The sequence below is a fragment of the Neomonachus schauinslandi genome, chromosome 12 (assembly GCF_002201575.2).
Source record: "Neomonachus schauinslandi chromosome 12, ASM220157v2, whole genome shotgun sequence".
NCBI lineage: Eukaryota > Metazoa > Chordata > Mammalia > Carnivora > Phocidae > Neomonachus > Neomonachus schauinslandi.
Genome location: NC_058414.1, coordinates 39,855,120 through 39,868,839, shown reverse-complemented (window position 1 = coordinate 39,868,839; position 13,720 = coordinate 39,855,120). Strand labels below are relative to the sequence as shown.

At 39.7% G+C, this 13,720-nt stretch overlaps 1 protein-coding gene across 1 annotated transcript; it reads right to left on the bottom strand.

Annotated features, from left to right (window-relative positions):
* Positions 1 to 5,904: 5,904 nt before the first annotated feature.
* On the bottom strand, positions 5,905 to 13,464 carry TAC1 (tachykinin precursor 1). Its single transcript, XM_021689755.1, has 6 exons — positions 13,342 to 13,464; positions 12,184 to 12,280; positions 11,645 to 11,689; positions 11,139 to 11,162; positions 9,507 to 9,560; positions 5,905 to 5,954 (listed from the first exon to the last, which is right to left on the bottom strand). The coding sequence occupies exons 1-6, from the start codon at positions 13,462 to 13,464 to the stop codon at positions 5,905 to 5,907; spliced, it is 393 nt and encodes a 130-aa protein (XP_021545430.1).
* Positions 13,465 to 13,720: the final 256 nt, after the last annotated feature.

Genomic DNA, 13,720 nt, shown 5'->3' with positions numbered 1-13,720 from the left:
TTTTTGAGTTCAGTTGTGTCTTGTTGCTCAATTTTCTGAATGTTCCACATATATTTTTAGAAAGTGTGTCTATTTTATGAAGATTCTTAATTGTGTGTGTCTACTTGTCTTAATTCTCTGTATGCTTATTTGAGGAAGATTCCTAATTATGTTACTGAATTCTTCTTACCCTTGTTTACTTTTTGACTAATCTGTTGTTTACCAAAACACTGTGATGTCTGTCATGATTATTAAAGATGTGTACATTTTTAATACTTTTAAATATTTCTGTTAGCTTTAGCTTTATATATTTTGAACATAGCTCATATTTATAAAGGTTCACTACTGTTAATATCTTTTTAGTGGATTACTCCTTTTATCAATATTAAGTATTCTTCTTGATCCCCTGGGAATCTTCACCTTGAATTCTGTTTTGTCTGGTGGTAATATTGCTTTAAAATCATTGTGTTAGTACTTTGGCAGGTAATTTTTAGTATCTCTTTACTTTCAACAATTCTACATTATTTTTTTTCAGATTTGATTCTGGTAAATAAGAATAGCTGGATTTTCTTTTTTACCAACTTGATAGTCTCTGTCTTTTATAGGTCTGATAAAACTGCTCACATTTGTCATAAATATGAATAGGTTTTGATTTATTCTTGCCATAGTCTTTTCTGTTTTTTTATTTGCTAAAATTTTTTAAAACATTTTTTTTAAAGATTTATTCACCCATTCTAGAGAGAGAGGGAGATAGAGTGTGTACATATGTGTGCATGAGTTGGGGGCCAGGCAGAGGGAGAGGGAGAATTCTCAAGCAGACTCTGGGCTGAGTACCAAGCCTGGTGTGGGGCTTGATCCCAGGACCCCAAGACCATGACCTGAGTTGAAACCAAGAGCTGGTCACTTAACTGACTGAGCCACCTGGGCACTCTGCTAAAAAAAAAAAAAAAATTAAGGCTTTCTTGTCTCTTTTGGTTAGATTTTGTTTTGCAACATTTCCCCTCTTCTGTTGTGATAGTTGTACATTCATCTGTTCTTTTTTGTTCAGCTTGTGCACATTTTTAGCTCATACAAGAAACTTACATTTTCTTTTTCAAAAGTCTAGAGTCAAATACATCTATGTTCTACCCTTCATTTCAATAATACAAGAAATTTAACATGCATTTATTCCCTTTTACACTCTCCTTTTTCCCCCAACTAACTCTCATGTTGACATCTTATAGAGTTTTATTTCCAGATGGTTTAACACACACACTGATTTCAGTTCAGCAATGTTGTTTCAAATGATTTCTTTGTTGCTGTGTTTGTTACTCATTACTCTTTCCCAGATTTATTTTTCTTCTTGCTGAAATAATATAACAATTCTTTCAAAGAATGTGGATGGTAAACTTTCTGAGGTCCTATATGTTTGAAAATGTCCTTAATTCATGAAAGAAGCTGAATGGCTGAATTTATTCCACTGACTCTAGCAAGATCTGGTCTTCACCTCTTCCTCCTCACCACTCCTACTATATCCAAACTGAAAAAGAGCTGCTAAAGCTTTAACTCCACTCTTGCAGGCCCCATATCCTGTCCCCTGACTAATGCAGCTTAAGTTCCCCATATCTTCTGAGAATCAGAACAGTGACTAATTCTCAGAATATAGCAAAACTTTGACCTTCACCAATTTAACATAGCAATTCCTTAGGCTGTCTGCTCTCCAGTAACATAGCTATCTTGGGTTGTCCTATTGTGATGATTTTAATAAAGCTTAAGTTAACAGGATTTGGTTGGTTTTTCTCCTTTCACAAATTCATTCTCATTGTTAAAGGATAGTTTGACTAGATAATTTTTTTCCTTAAGAATTTTTAGATTTTGTTCCCTTACCTCATAGCACTCAGGGTTGCTGATGAGAAGTCTGTGTTCTGCAACAGTCACTTCCTTCTTCTAGGATTGGCACCTTTTTCTGAAGCCTCCATGACTCCTTGGGGCGATGGCTTACCACTGTGGCTCTCTGTGTGTTTTCTTTCTTAAAGATCTGGATAACTTTTGGTCCACCAAAAGTCCTTACTCTGTTTTTCACAAATCCCAATGTCCTTATTAATTTCTTTTAAAATATAACTTAAGAAATAATAATGACTTGGTGTTAAAACAAGGAGATTTCAAAAAAACAACAAAAAAAACAAAACAGAACGAAAAAACAGATGTCAGCATGTGCTCAAATTAAGATGTTATTTTTGTTTGTGTGTTTGGATGGGTCCATATGAAACTATATTCCAAGGGAATGGAATGGGGTGTCCAGAGGAAGACTGATTTTTACTTTATAATTTTCTCTATTTGAATTTCAGCATATTAGTCTTGTTTTGGGATTCAAAATAATGTCATACATAATCCATTGGACATCTTCCTTTTCTTTTTTTTTTTAAGATTTTATTTATTTATTTGAGAGAGAGAGCAGAACAAGAGAGAGAGCAAGAATGGAGGATGGGGGGGGGCAAAAGGAAAGGGAGAAGCAGGCTTCCCGCTGAGCAGGGAGCCCGACACAGGCTCCATCCCAGGGCCGTGAGATCATGACCTGAGCTAAAGACAGACGCTTAACCAACTGAGCCACCCAGGCGCCCCAGACATCTTTTCTACTTCCAAATGCACCCATCAGCTTTTTCCACCTGCTCTGGTGCCCTGTCTATGCTGCTCAATGGTGTGGACAGCATCGAGGGCCCCAAGCCCTCTGTTTCCAGTTGGGTTTGCCCACCAGGAGGTCAGTGAGATTGGGATATTTATTCCCTGGCCTTTCCTAGCACTACCCCCCTCCACCCCCCAGATATCTGACTACCCTGTGTTGATTCTGTCCTCCTACTGAAGACAACACCTGCCAGGTGGTCCTCTGCACACAGAGACCCTCACGTCCTCATCTTGGTCCTTCAGGCCTGGGGCAGCAGTGGCTCCCAGGGGTGCCAGGCTGGAGACCCACATCCCATTGCTGGCTTCTCTACAACTTGCCTACATCTTTGTAATTAGTCCCTTTATTCACTTCTCCTCAAATTACTTAGCTGGAGTGTCATTTGTTTCTGTCCTCGTCCCGGACCCAAACAAAGCCAAACGAGAAAACAGAGAAAAAGCCAAAGCAATATAAAGTAGTTGGGTAACTATTTAGATTCATCTTCTTGCTTTTTCAGAACAGAATAAAATACTTAAGAAAGAATAAAGGTGAAGAAAGCTTATTTTTGTTAAAGGGACCATGCTACAGAGGGGGAGTAATAGTAACGATTTCATGAGCACACACGTAGCACAGGAGTTCCTCTCCCTTTCCTTATTGATGCTGTTGCTGGGTTTCTGGGCCTGGAGGGCAAGCAGGCATGAATGCAGTCCCCCTGATACAGGACTTTATGCAGCACTCTGGGCTCATGCTGCAGAGATTTATAGAATCTCAGAGACAGTAGGGGCCACAGGGACTGTCTAGTGAGCAATGCACAGCACAGAGCATAGCCATTTGTGATACAACCCTAGATTTAATTTGGGTAGTGGCTATATAAAAACCACCCCATGCTGCTGCTTCTTCCGTGCACCTATTAAAAAATATTTCAGTTGCTAAAAAACAGTGCTAATTTTCTCACTGGCATTTGGGAGAGTAGCTAGCAACGGCAACAGGTAACGTTCACTGAATATTTGCTGTGTGCCAGAGACCGAGCTCCAAGCTTTACAGGTATCCTGTTCTGCAACCCTCAGCTAAGCTCTGTAGTGGATACTGTCCAGTATGCATGGTAGTGCATAGTATTAATCCAGTTTTAGGGATGAGGATAATAAGGCAGAAAGAAGTTAAAGGACTTGCCCTTCATCACAGGGCCTCAAGTGATGGAGTCAGGATTCAAACCCATGCAGCTGGACTCTGAACCCCACACTCATCCATTACATTGTTTCTTCTTGTTATGACATCTATGCAGAAATATATATGTATATATACTGCAGGAATATTGCTTTGTGCCTAACAATATACCATATATGCACACGTCATGTCACTAAACACATAATGCCATTTTAAATGATGGCAAAATATTCAATTGTATCAGTATGCCAGTTTGCTTAATCAATCTCATTGTTAGATATTAATTTGTTCTGCTATTTCCCCTTATAATCATTTTCTAATACTGACTCCTCTCACATTCTCACATTAGAACCTCTGACCCTGATTTATGAATTTATATAATTTATAAATTGCAATTATTATTCTTAAATAGAGTATTAAACATTACTATTAGAGAGTGGGGCTCTAGATGACTCTGACCTCCATTGTGCTTATCATTTATATTTTGAAATATTTCAATGTATTGTGTAATAAGGAAATGAGATTGTTAGAGTTTTTTTTCTTTAAAGTTTATTTATTTAAGTAATCTCTACACCCAACGTGGGGCTCAACCTCACAACCCCAAGACCAAGAGTCGCTTACTCTTCCAACTGAGCCAGCCAGGCAGCATTGTTAGAGTTTTTTTAAAAAGAAAATTTTTATTTAAAAATATAAAGTTTAAAATATGCTTTAGCTCTTCTGTCCCACAATGAGTTTAACCATTGATCAATAATATTGATCAAACTATTGATCAACAATAGTCACCAATCCAGGCTAAGGTCATGGAGTTTTAGTCTGTCTTCAAGTGGTCTTTATACCACTTGTCAATCTTCCACACCCTCTATGTAATCCAAAAACAGTTCCAAGGACACTTACCAATCCTTCCCCTTAAACAAATACACAACAGCCTCCCCTTGATTGTTCTGTATTTATTCCTGATGCACATGCTTTAGCTGGAGAGTGTAACGGGTGTTAGCAATTCACAGGCCTCCTTAGAAATGCTAGAAAAGTGCTCTTGTCTTCATTATGGGGGTGATGCCCTATTATCAATCAACCCCCATCTTTCTGCATCATCTTTTGCAATTTGGTGTCTTAATTCTAGTGTGAATAACACACTGGTACATTTATACCTGGGCTCTAAGCAGGGCTTAAATGGTAGTGTGCTGATGTTTTATCCAACAAGGAAATAACCAGTGGAATACATCTCTAAAACAGATTATTATCCTATTTGTAAAAGGAAATCATGGGCATGCATCAACAGAACTTATCCTCTACTCTTTGGATTCCAAAATGTAATCGTTTTCCTCATGGATGATCTTGTGCCAAATGACTGACCTCCGCCCCCCCCCCCCCCCCCAAAAAGCGCATGTGTGTGTGTGTGTGTGTGTGTGTATGTAAGAGAGAGAGAGAGAGAGAGGAACTGAGATTACACTGTAGTCATTTACCTTAAGAAAGAAATTTAGTAGCTTTATGTTTCACTATTGAGCAGCCAAAATAGCTTTGAACATATTTCATCTACTAAAAGAACGTGTGCTGGTGTGACATAAATATTAATGAAAGAATAAAACCCAATTCTCAAGATATTTTTTCTTTTATTTAAAATGTTAACTTTCACAACACATTATACAATGAAATGAAGACCATAGAATCACGTGAAAACTTGTAAAACATCTCTATTTAAGTCACAACACATGACACATGCTGCAGGGACACACTTTGATACCAAATCTTAGCACATTTCCACCATGAAAACAGAGGAAGCACAAGCCTGTCTGTGAGATCCCTCTCCTTCATCAGTGGCTGACATGACTGCTTCCAGGGAACCAAGATGATTTCTTTCTTTGAAGAACATATTTCAGTTTCACTGAACACTGTGCTTTGTTGAGAAATGCCCACTGATTTCTACGTCTGAGGGGGTCACATTAGAATTATAACACACTTTCACAGCACGTATTGGCACAATATGAAAAATAAAGTTTTTTTTTAGTTTTCCACTCAAAACAATGATTATTAAATAAATAATTATTCCTCATGGTGCAGGTCTCATGTTACCTTTCATTGGCCACTGACACACATGAAGCTCAATAAATTACACATGAGGGGGTTTATTTGCGTCTTCGTTCATAATTCTGCATCGCGCTCCTTTCATAAGCCACTGAGAACAAAGAAAAGGCAGAGGGTTTTTTAAGAGGATTCTCCGAGAGCGTTAAATAAACTTCAAGACACACTGTAATTTATTAAAAACTCATTAATGACTTTCCCCTCTCCATTGAAGTATTTCTAAGAGCTTTCTTTGCACATCCTCCAATCTTGCCTCCGTCTCTGTCCCGATTGGAAGTGATCTAACCACAGAATCCTTGGTTACTCAGGCCATCTGCCATTTACTTGGTGCCCTCAGAGCGTAGTTCCACAATCTACTGCAGTGGTCATTCTCCACAACTTTCTCAAGCACGGTGATTTATATAAAGGATAATGCCTGAAGTATAGAGTAGGAATAGTAGTAGGATGAAAGCAAAATGTGAGACTTTTATTCTAGGACAGAGTCAACAGACTACAGGCCATGGGCCAAATCCAGCCCACCACCTTTTCTTGAAAAGAATGTTTTATTGGAACGTGGCCTACCCACTCATTTATGTATTGTCTATGGCTACTTTAGCATTAACATGACGGATCGGAGTGGTTGCTCCCGAGACGGCACAGCTCACAAAATCCAAAATATTTGTTATCTGGCTCTTTACAGAAAGGGTTGGCTGGTTCCTGTTACAGGAGTACACTGAATGGTGTAGAGGTCTCCTCCTGTCTTGGGGATACTTCCCAATGAGGGATTGTCCTTGAAACTAAAAAACAACATCGTTGTCAGTGGGTAGGGCAATTGTGCCATCCACGTATAACAGTTTAACTTACCTCCCAGCACCCTAATGGCCTGTGGAAGATTAATCACTGCCTCCAAAAGTATTTAACATAGACTTAGCAAGTAATTTAAGTACTTTGACTATCCGGACTAAAAAAAAAAAGCCGAAATTATGATGATATGATATGATATGATATGATGATATGATATGCAATTTCGAAGAGGTCTGTAACCACAAAAGGGCAAGGATCAGACTGTTGCGATCAGACTACTAAAGTATATTATTCATCATTTTAGTTAATTTATATACTTAGATTTACATTTTAGTGAAACTATGCTGCTTTTTAAAATTCATATGTCCTGTATAAAATACTGAATTTAAACAAAAACAATAGGAAGAACTGTGGAAGTTAGGTAGGAATTATAGATGCCACTCTAAACAATTTTTTCAGTGAGAAAGATCTGTTAAGAGAGGAGGTAGGTGAGAGCTGTAGGGTGATCACTCTCCCATTTCCCTACTGAGCAGACGCCCAGTTAGCATCCAACACTAGGTTCATGATAAGCTGAATGCTTTATGCCAATCACGTATGTGCTTCCAGGGCGGACCAGTCTGAACTCCACGCCGGGCAGTTCTCAAGGAAGGAAACAGTCCATTTCTCATCCTGCTTTGTTTGTATTAGGAGGAGGACTGACTAGCACGAGTTCCGTTCCTGACAAGCTTTAGGTAACATGATTCTGTTCCTCAGAGAAGTAAGGTGAATGCTAATGTAAAGTAACCAAAGACGGATTCGTGTTAGCTGGGACAGAATATCCTCTTCACGGGAAGCAAAGTTTTGTATCTGGTTCTTGAACCCTCTGAAACTGTATGTAGATTTTTATGTTTATAAGCTAATGAGGGTTTCTCCACAAAGCAGGTTTCTAGATTTCTCAGACTGTCAAAGGAGTCTGTGACCACAAAAGGTTAAGAATCAGATGGCTGTAGGACACAGCCTACAGATAAATTCAGCTACAAATAAATTCTTGGATTTATTTATTGCAATTAGATTTTTTTTTTTACCATAAGTACTCATTTTAAATTTATCATTCCTTTTTAGTACTTTGAAAACTATGCCTTAGAAAGAAAATAACAGATTTGAGATACTGTCTATTTTCAGTCATGGTTTTAGACATACCAGAATTTAACACATACCAGGACACAATCATAACCTTGCCTCAATTGATCATATGAAAAGATCTCTGATTGAATGTACATACATTTTTGCCTGTTTTTTCCTTTTATATTTTCTTAAAATGGAGGAGTGAAGATTTAGTCATAAATTGATCCTGACTCATTATAGTGATTCTATTGATCTTGACTCATTATAGTGATTCAATTTACCTATAATTACATTATTACTTTGCACACATTTAATAACATTTAATCTGTAGAAATCACAGTATCCATATTATTTGTAAAGTTAGCCATGTTCTGAAATCTGTATCAGTTCTGGCAATAAAAAGTTGATGACTAATATAGTTATCAAGAAGACCACAGTTATAGAAGGGATAGCGCACGCTTTTGCTACAAGTAAAGCCAGTGTGGTTTAAATTTACATTCCATTTCCAAAAGCTGGAGGATAATATATATTATATATTATTTATATATAAATATATAAAATAATTTAAAGTTTTTCATGAGGCACACTGGTAACTTCTTTAAAATTTAAACTTGAAAAAAAAATAAAATTTATACTTGAGCGGCCCCCGAATTACTGAAAAAGAAATACAAGCGTAGTGTCTAAATTTGGAAGGTAGAGAACCAATGGTAGGATACATCATTTTTTGCATGAATTTTCCAGATAATTAAGCCAGCACTGCTTAGTTACAGATTTTCTAGAAACCTGAAATATCCTAAACAGATAAGGCAGCTGGTTACTTTCTAATTAATTACTTCATTAATAGTATAATTCTATTTTCACTAAAGGTAAAATAAAAGGAGTTTGAATACCTTTCCTAAGGAACCTAAGCTAATTACTATAAAAGACTGAATGTGCTTTACAAAAAAATCAGTCTCTGTGAAAATGATATAGGGGTTATTTAACCTTGAAAACGGTACGATGAATGGGTTTTTGGATATAGGTATGTGGCATTTTTACACAGACGATGGGAACTACAGAGAGGAAAGGAAATAGGCAGGCTTTATGTCAAGAGAAAGACTTGTTGGGGATTAAGATGGGTTAGGAGGATTGTGGCACCCCTTCCCTGTGAGGGTTTACAGCCAGAACTGATTATAATTCTCCAGGATGACTTGATCGTGCTCCTTTTCAAAAGCACTGGAATGGACTGTGTTTTTCCCATACTCTCAAAATCCATCAGGATATTTCGAGTTTGAGCTTTTATAACTTCATAAAGTATAAATGGATTTGTTTGTTTTCTTTATTTGTTTACTTTTGTGCTGGAAGACTGCCAGATGTAACGTCATATAAGCCTTTTGAATGACCTCGGTAGTAAGTGAAAATTGGTCTTATTTCCCACATAACCTGTCACCGCTTAGTTCAGTCAAGTTCAGTGTGGCTTATGTAACAAATATAAGGGAACAAGTACTAGACTAGCCCAAGGATTCAGGTTAGGTAATGATTAAATGGGGCAGACACTGGTAAGGCTGGTAGTTTGAGAAAGAAAGATGCATCCTAGGTGAGATTAGCTTAATCAGCTACAAATAAATTCTTGGATTTATTTATTGCAATTAGATTTTTTTTCACCATAAGTACTCATTTTAAATTTATCATTCCTTTTCAGTACTTTGAAAACTATGCCTTAGAAAGAAAATAATAGATTTAAGTTACTGTCTATTTTCAGTCATAGTTTTATACATACCAGAATTTAAAGCTCTTTTGCCCATTAGTCCAACAAAGGAATCTGTTTTATGCCCTGGAAAAATACATTTAGGGGTATTTTAATATGTACGTCTTTGAGGAAATAAACTGTTATAACTAGTACCGAGGAAAAGCAAGCTTTAGAATATATGCCTTATAATAAATATATAACCATTTCAAGTTTTGGTGAGCCTGAAGAAATGAAGATTTCTAATAAGTCTTACAAATGACATTAAAACAATACAATGAAAGCACTTTTCTTAATTCTCTATCTAATTATTAGCAAGTATACTTTATGTATATTACAGTTTACCTGTTTATATACAATGTTTTAAATATTGCTGCTATTTAAGCTAGTTTTGGTTTTTAGGGAGTCAATTTCACAGTCGTGTGACAGAAATATCCAACTGATGTCCTCATATTACTATGTTGTATTTCTCAGGAACTGAACCTTAGTTAAGTCAGATCCCTGCACCTGATGATTATAAACTTCTAAAAGGTCACTATTTTTATTTTATTGGATTTTTAAAAATACTTTTGGAAAAGTGTGTTAATTTTGACATTAATAGAGTGCATTTACTTTCATTACACAGAATTTTGCTCTATATAATTCTCTTGAAAGTCAAATCTTTAGAACTTAAATATGAATAAGAAAATGAAAAAGGTTACTATTTCAACTCTAGTGGGGAAAGGTCTCTTGCTTTATACTGTATTATTTGAGAATAAGACTGCTATTTTAATGTGACCTTCTCTGCCAACCAGTGAACCAAAATCCAAGTGGAGTTGTGGGTGGATCCTGGGGTAAATGCATCTGATTGAGATGGACCCATGGGACTTCCCGTCAATTCGAGTTCCATTAACTGGGAAACCGGGATCAAATGAATGTCAAGTGTCATAACTCGGCCATCTCTACTGCCCTAAGAAATGTTTCATTGTACTTTGATAGATTGAGGGTCCCCATTCAATTATGGGACCAAAAAACTGCATTTCTGTCTTTACCTTTACTATGGATTCTCTGCTCTTTCACTCAATCTCCTTAATTGGCTGCTGGATTACCCTAATACATGGTATCGTCAAGAGATCCAGCATACTGAAATGTTAAGAGATACCTATAAAAGCTTTGTTTTTGTTTTGTTTTGTTTTGTTTTTGTTTTTGCAGTGGAAGCGTTGGGGGGTAGGAGAGGGTGAGGGGTGAATAGGGAGAGGAATCTGTGGTGGATTTTTACCCCAGGACTGAAATTCTTATCCATAACTAACAATGTATAGGAGTTAAAGGATTTCTTCTGGCGCTCTCTCTTTTCTTTTCTTTTCTTTCTCTCTTTTTTTTTTAGCAGCTTAAAGCAACAACAAATATTTATTATCTCACAGTTTCCGTGGGTCAGGAATTCACCAACAATTTAGCTAGGAGTTAAAGGATTTTTAACATAATGCATCATTTTGGTAAGCATCTAGGTCTAAAAAACAGCTGTAAAAAATCATGCTCTGGATGTAATTAATATGAGTCTCCTCCATTCTTATACTGTCTTAATTAAAAGTATTAGGCCCTAAGTTATAACAGAAAATAAGATATAAAATGAAGATCAATCTAATTTATGTTTGCATTTGGTAAATGTCAAAATAATTTGAAACTTACTTTTATGAGAGATCTGGCCATGTCCTAGAAGAAAGAAAGAGAAAGTTAGCAAAGGCAATAAATTTATTTTAAAGATGCTACCTTATATTTTCAGAAGAGAATTATAAAATAAGTTGATTTTTAAAACATATAACATTTCCCATTCATGTACTATCATGAGGAATATAGTAGAACCATAAATGCTAACCAAATTATTAATGATAAAAATAAAATAGCAACCAAAAGGAATATTTTTAAGTGCTTTCTATGGGCCACAGATTCAAACCCAGGACTATGAGACCCCTGAGGCCTAACAATAACTGTTAGGCCACACCACCTGTTTTCTTATAAGAAACACATCTCCAAGCTGGACCACCATTTGACACTCAGGAGAGAGGGATACAAATCTCTACTTTTACTAAACAGGCATTATCAAGAATCTGTATTTGAGCCCATAAAAAATTTTTCTTCACTTTTCCTACATATGCGTTCACAATAGTAAAATAAAGATTTATAGAAATGTTTACCATAAAGAGCCTTTAACAGGGCCACTTGTTTTTCAATTGAGGAATCTGACAAAAGATGAATTGGCATTAACTGTTTACACGTTCCGCTGATGGTGTGATAAATGCAAGGAAATTGAGTATTTCTATCATGAGACATTAGGGAGCTAAATCTAATCTAACCCCAAGGGTCTAAAATCGGTTTCCACAGGCACTTAGACCATTCTGAGTACTACCCCCTGGAGGCCCCGCGCCTTCCCCCTTTGTCAGTTTGTATCTTCAGTCAAGGGAGCACTCAGCTAGTAAGGCTGCTTCCTGTTCTTGATTGGGGTCACTCTAATTGTGTGGGGGCACGCGCCGCAACGGATCTCGCCCTCCCTCCGAAGGCATGTGCGTGTGTTAGTGGGGTGAGGGCCAGAGTCGCTCCCCGGGGATATATTCCATTTTAGGATGGAAATTTCTACTCAAAGAGCAAGAGAGACTGGGTGCTCTGAGAAGCAGTGAGCGAGGAGACTGGGCAGGTTGCTCAGAGAGACAGAGAGAGGGATGGCTGCCCATCTCACCAGCATCCCGTTTGCCCATTAATCCGAAGAACTGCTGAGGCTTGGGTCTCCGGGCGATTCTCTGCAGAAGATGCTCAAAGGGCTCGGGCAGCTCCTCCTGGGGGACAGACGCACAGACAAACGGGCGTGTAGGCAACAAGCGCGCGGCGCCGCCGGGAAACCCGAGTCATTCCGATGGTGAGCGCCAGCCCTGGGCGCAGCTTGGAGGCGGGCGGTGGCGGCGCCAGGGCCGGAAAACCCGAAAACCCGCCCCGCAGGAAGGCGAGAGAAGGCCGGGTTTCCCCACGCGAGGGCTGAGTGGGGTCCCAGCCCGGGAGCTCTCTTCCTCCACCCCTCCCGGCAGAACTCGTGTCCGCGAGCCCCGCTCTCGCGGGCTAGCCGGAGGCGCGGCGTCCCCCAGCCCCGCGCGTTATCCGCCCTTTGCAGAGGCTGGGGATCCCCGCCCCACTCGTCTGCCGCGCCGCCACCTGACTTGCTCTTGATTCTGGCGCGGGCTTTAGAGACGCCTGGCCGCCCTAAATGCGCACAGGTGTGTGTCGCGAGTGGGGAAGGAATGACAACGCTTTACTAAAGACCTGCACCGCGCCACTTTTACTGTTCCCTCGAGGCGCGCTCCCTTGCACCAACAGCCTGCGAGCCTTGTAAAGGCAAACTTGCGGCTCGGTCCTCTGGTCGGTAAAATAAAAGTCAGGGCAGGAAGTTAGCTTCCACCCACCTCGCCCCTCGAAGCCCCCAGCAGCTTGTCCTTTGTGCCCGCTTCTACCAGCGTCCGGCGCGCCCCCTTCTGCCCCTGCCCAGCGTTTCCAAATGCCTGGTCCTTGCAGCTCGACTGGGGTCCCCGAAATCCCCGTTACCCCGGGATGAAACCTTGTGAGGTTTCCAGCCTTGTGAGGACCCCGGGCTCATCAGGGAGGGCATCATTCCTCCAGGGAGTTCCCGAGACCCGACGGTGCAGCCCCCGGGGGGAAACTTGGATCGTGGGCACAAAATCTCGTGCGGGGATCCAGGGAATGGTGTTCCTTTACAACCCCACCCTCTCCCTGCGCCCCTCCACCGCCTCTGGTCGCCGTCGCGGCGCCTGCCAGGCTAACTAGAATGCGATCTTCAGGGAAGAGACAGCTCCCGAGGCCAGGAAGAACGGCTCCGGCTGGGTCTCACCTTGATCTGGTCGCTGTCGGACCAGTCGGACCAATAATTCAGATCATCGTTGGCTCCAATTTCTTCTGCAAACAGTTGAGTGGAGACGAGAAAAAAGACGGCCAAGGCCACGAGGATTTTCATGTTGGATTTCTGGGAAGAACGGGGAAGAAGAGACCGAGGAGAGAAACATTGGGGATGGCTATCCAAGAGTTGGGACAGCATAATTTTTGGTCCCACAACGCAAGTCGGGGCCGATTGAACCAAGATAAAAACCCTAGGGGATAACAAGCCTAAAGCATACCTTGTATCCTTTAGGAAAGAAAACCATGACCCCAAGCTTCTCACATCCCCTTCTCCCTGGATCCCAACTCCCTCAGCCCCCGATCCACCAATCCAC

What these genes read in the sequence shown, in the direction of transcription:
- TAC1 (XM_021689755.1), bottom strand. Translation starts at nt 13,464, where the DNA reads ATGAAAATCCTCGTGGCCTTGGCCGTCTTTTTTCTCGTCTCCACTCAA. An exon ending in AATGGGCAAACGGGATGCTG is followed by an intron (nt 11,690 to 12,183) that starts GTGAGATGGGCA and finishes ATCTTTTGTCAG; the next exon opens with ATTCCTCAATTGAAAAACAA. An exon ending in CAAAAGAGCTTTAAATTCTG is followed by an intron (nt 5,955 to 9,506) that starts GTATGTATAAAA and finishes CTTTGTTCTCAG; the next exon opens with TGGCTTATGAAAGGAGCGCG.